The following is a 5,000-nucleotide window of genomic DNA, read 5'->3' as shown; positions in this document are numbered from 1 at the left end:
TGCAAAATGTGCACAGGCTGCTCAAAACACACGCACTAGTGTGCACAAACACACACATAAGCACACACGAACACGTACACACACACAGCACACGACACACAGCACACAACACACAACATACATGACACAGCACACAACACACACACACAACACACAGCACACAACATACAACACACAGCACACAACACACACACACAACACACAGCACACAACACACACACACACACAACACACAACACACACCACACAACACACAGCACACAGCACACAACACACAGCACACAACACACAACACACAACACACACACACAGCACACAACACACAGCACACAGTACACAACACACAGCACACAACACACAGCACACAGCACACAACACACAACACACAGCACACAGTACACAACACACAGCACACAGGACACAACACACAGGACACAGGACACAACACACAACACACACAACACACAGCACACAACACAACACACAGCACACAACACACAGCACACAACACAAAACACACAGCACACAGGACACAGGACACAACACACAGCACACAGGACAGAGGGTACGGGGCACCAGGACCAATCACCATCATCAGTGCCATCAACCTTCTTATTACACAGCAATCGGACCTCTGCTCTCTCACAGTTGACATTCCTCCACTTTCAGGGAGAAACGGAAGACACAGATGTGCTTTGATGTAGCTTAATTTAATTAAGTTAAGAATTTAGAACCCCTTTTAGGGAAAGAAGTGGAAGATGCTTTAAAGCGACTGGAGGGAACAGTTCTGTCCCAAAGCTTTTTGGCCTGACATTTACGTACCCTTAAAACCTCGAAAAAAGAGGAAAAATCCTCCACCTTTAAGCAAGATGTTTGCATATTTAAACTGGCTCCTGGTGTTTAAGCGCACTCTTTCATCCGTAGTGGCTCAAATAAAAGGGTTTTACGGAGATGTCTGATGAAGGGCAACTGCAGCCTTGCTGTGGAGTGGGGAGGACCTAATCCATGCAGCTTTAGTGGGGCCAAAGACATGATCAAAGACAGAAGCGCCTTTAACCTGCTCCAGATTCAGCTGGATGCATTTGGAGTTTTGGAGGTACTTTTATAACCCCTTTAGCTTTTCCCTATCAGACATACAGTACATTCAAATTTTTGAATTGAAAAACCAGGGTCAATGTTTCGATTGGTCAAAAAAACCTTTATGTCGCTATATGGTCTGCCCGATCTTGAGCCTGTGGTGTCCATGGTTACTGTGTTTGCTGACAGTAAAAGTGTTACGCAGGTTCTGTGTCTCTAACATACCAGCACTGCGGTACTCTCTTAGCCACAGCTGTGGTGTGCAGGGGCACCCACTCTACTGAAACACAACCCATACAGGGAGTGGGGCAGCAATGGCTGCAGCATCCGGAGAAGTGTGTGTGTGTGTGTGTGTGTGTGTGTTTGGGTGTGTCTTTGTAAATGTGAGGATAAATGTGTTATGTGTGTGAATCTGTATGTGCGTTTGTGTCTATATGTGAAGCTGTGAATGTGTGGATAGATGCATAATGTGTGTGTGTGTGTGTGTGTGTGTGTGTGTGTGTGTGTGTGTGTATGTGTATGTGTGTGTGTGAGAGAGAGAGAGAGAGAGAGAGAAGTGGTGGCGTTCTAACCGATGAAGCCCAGCTGTGAGAATTCCAAAATCATCCACTCCTCCGACGGCTGCTGCAGGGCGAAGTTCTTCATGGTGGTGAAGTAGTTTGGACGCGCCACGATGTCATCCTCCAGCTGCACAGACACATAGACCAACACAGAGAGAAAATGAGAGAGACAAACACAAAAAGAGAGAGAGAAACAGATATAGGAAGAGAGAAAAATAGAAGGATAAGATTAGAATCAAGTCATTGAGGAGCAAAGCATCATAAACACAAACACAACACAAGTACAAGTACACAGATCTTCTGAGTACACAGATCTACTGAGTACACAGATCTGAGTACACGGATCTACTGAGTACACAGATCTGAGTACACGGATCTACTGAGTACACAGATCTACTAAGTACACAGATCTACTGAGTACACGGATCTACTGAGTGGAACCCAAGCAGCATTCCTATGGAGCAAGCACTGGTGATAATAACAGCACAGTTGTTGAAAGTTCATCCAAGTCTGTAAAGAGGTTCACTCTATTGTCCGCCCAATTCGCTTTCAAGACCACCGCTCACTATTTAATTAAACCACCAGATACAATTAACAGTCTACCAATCAATTATGCCCACTGCACTGTGGCCCATAGGTCCATCGTTGCCACGCTGACAATTATAGTCATATTTGTCACTCTGGCTGCACTCCCCTGAATACGTGCCACACTGACAGTTTAATGAGATAATGGATTTAAAGACAAGCGCAGGCTCACACATTATGCCTGGGTCACCCCAGGAATATTCAGAGAGAGAGAGATGCAAAGACAGAGTGTGGGAGAGAGGGAGAGAGAGAGAGAGAAGGAGAGAGAGATAGAGGCAAAAAAAAGAGATTGAGGGGGAAAAGGGGAGAGATAAAAGGCCACAGAGAGTCGGGGAAGAAAGAAAGAGAGAGAGGGAAGAAAGACAGAAAGAAAGAGAGAGGAAAGGAAGAGGAACGTGGCACAAAGAGTTTAAAAGTGAGGAAGAGAAAAATGGAGAGACATGAGGAGACAGAGAGGGTAGAAAGGGAGAGAGAGAGTGAGGGAGAGGGCAAGAGAGGACAGAAAGACAAAGATAGAGAGAGAGTGGGAAAAGAGAGTGACAGAGAGAGCGAGAGAGGGGCGATATACAGAGCGTGATGGCGAGGAAACAGTGCCCTGGAGATTAAAAACACATCACAGTGGAACACAGAACACAGAGGCCTCAGAACCCATTGAGTTCTTTTGTGATGAAAGAACATCAGATATTTTCACTGTGAACTAGAAACGCTGACCAAAACTTTCCTCAAACGAGACAAATGCAAATGCTTGTAGTCTTTCCGAGATCAGACTTCACCTACTGCACTTTTGAACAGGGACATATTGATCCTGGCCATACCCCGCAGCATACTAACACAGGGCACCCCTCAAAACTACAAATCCCATCATCCCCTCGCACCGGTGCACAGTCCCGGTGTCATGGGGGGGCTTTGGGGGGCCGGGCCCATCCTGGAAGTCATCTTTGCTTGGCCTGGACGAGCTTGGCTGCACCAACCAACCACACAGATTGATTTTGAACGCTAATTTAATGTAGGCCTATAGGCTATATTATAGGTTTGTCAATATAGCAAGTATAAAACTCAACCAGAAACATTAGCTAAGCCTTAATAGCTTATCACCTTTTTGGAGAGGAGGTTTTAGTGGTGCAGTTTAGCCTACTTCACTTCTGCACTAACCCCAGTAATCCTATGACAAATAGGATTTGGAAGCTCACAGGTAGGCTGTTAGTTAGTTAGTAGTAGTAGTAGTAGTTTCTGGGTTTGTTTGATAGCATTAACCTTTACTGTTTTTTCTTCTGACCTAGTCGAAGAAAATAGGGGAGCTTCATGTTACCGCTCCAGGGCTGAAGTTATCCGTAACTTCGAGGCTAACTCAATTTCCCTTTATCTAAAAGTGGTTAGCAAATGAACGAGGACTTTGGTTTTGCCTGCGGATTTATATTTTGCATTATTTGGAATATGACTTGCTCTAGCTTTCTTTCTCCATCCCCGCACACAGGGCTCTCCTAAAGGAGCGGCACCATTTTACAGCAATAGGTTATAGGCAACACCAAACATCTACATTTGATATTAGAATGTTTTGTCAAGTGTAAGGCCCTACGCTTGCAATTGAGAGTAGCCATGAGCCTTTCAAGAGAGTTCCATTATCAGCATCATAGTTGGCCCCACAAGGCTTCCGTTTTAACATTCCATATGTTATCTTAATGCAGAGGAAGTAGATTGGGAACCAAATAGAATGTTCAAGCATTGTTTTTGTTTTTATTGTTGAAAGGGTCAGTCATTGCTGGCACTAGATATCTGTTTGAATTCAGTTGTTGTAACCCTAGTGTCTAGTAATGACCTATCTTAAACTACCGGGATCAATTTAAGTTCCCGCAACAGTGATCAATCTGTGCCCCCTTGGAAAAATAATTACGCTCACTCAGAAGAAATAAGAAGAATGAGCAAATCAACACACGTGCTGCGTTAAGTTTGCGCACTCTCACAACACTGCAATGCTAAGACACACACACACACACACACTGTTCCGACTCCCAACGAAGGACAGCCTGTAAACACACGGGGCAGCTGATAAAGACGACTCATCTACTCCTAAGATGAGTGCACAGGAAGACTATAGTGATCAAACACAAGAGGAAAACTACCACAGACATCCATCTCTGATCAAACACAAGTGGAAAACTACCACAGACATCCATCTCTGATCAAACACAAGTGGAAAACTACCACAACTACATGTACTGCACCTGATTCTGCACCTATTCTATTAACTCTCTGTCTCTGTGTGTGTGTGTGTGCATGTGTGTGTGTGCGCGTGTGTGTATTTATTAGCGTGAGAGAAACAGAGAACAGAGACAAGTGTTTGTGTATGTATGTTTATGTGTATGTTTGCAAGAAATTGCTGATTGGAATGTTTATCTTAGTGTGTGTAGTGTGTGTGTGTGTGTGTGTGTTAGTGTGTGTGTGTGTGTGTGTGTGTGTGTGTGTGTGTGTGTGTGCGCGTGCACACATACCACATCCATCAAGCACACTGTAACTGCATCTGTCTTCTTGAACAGTAGTCTAGTAGTCTGAGCAGGCAAAACCGCTACCATACACACACACACACACACACACACACACACACACACACATACACATCCCGCAACAGGAGTGTCTATCTGCATGCTGCATGTAAGCTTCACTCCAACCTCTCATACACACATTCCAGCAGCAGAAGAGAGCAGACGTGTGTGTGTGTGTGTGTGTGTGTGTGTGTGTGTGTGTGTGTGTGTGTGTGTGTGTGTGTGAAGGACAGCTGGA

At 44.9% G+C, this 5,000-nt stretch overlaps 1 protein-coding gene across 1 annotated transcript in view; it reads right to left on the bottom strand.

The window, feature by feature from the left end:
• Positions 1-5,000, bottom strand: part of mgat4b (alpha-1,3-mannosyl-glycoprotein 4-beta-N-acetylglucosaminyltransferase B) — a 138,700-nt gene that overhangs the window by 23,895 nt on the left and 109,805 nt on the right. Inside the window, exon 8 of the mRNA XM_048231894.1 lies at positions 1,650-1,764. Within this exon, the coding sequence (XP_048087851.1) occupies positions 1,650-1,764 (115 nt within the window). The remainder of the gene's footprint in view (positions 1-1,649; positions 1,765-5,000) is intronic.

The sequence above is a fragment of the Alosa alosa genome, chromosome 21 (genome assembly GCF_017589495.1).
Source record: "Alosa alosa isolate M-15738 ecotype Scorff River chromosome 21, AALO_Geno_1.1, whole genome shotgun sequence".
NCBI lineage: Eukaryota > Metazoa > Chordata > Actinopteri > Clupeiformes > Clupeidae > Alosa > Alosa alosa.
The sequence above is the reverse complement of the archived record's forward strand: the minus strand, read 5'-3'. Positions and strand labels throughout refer to the sequence as shown.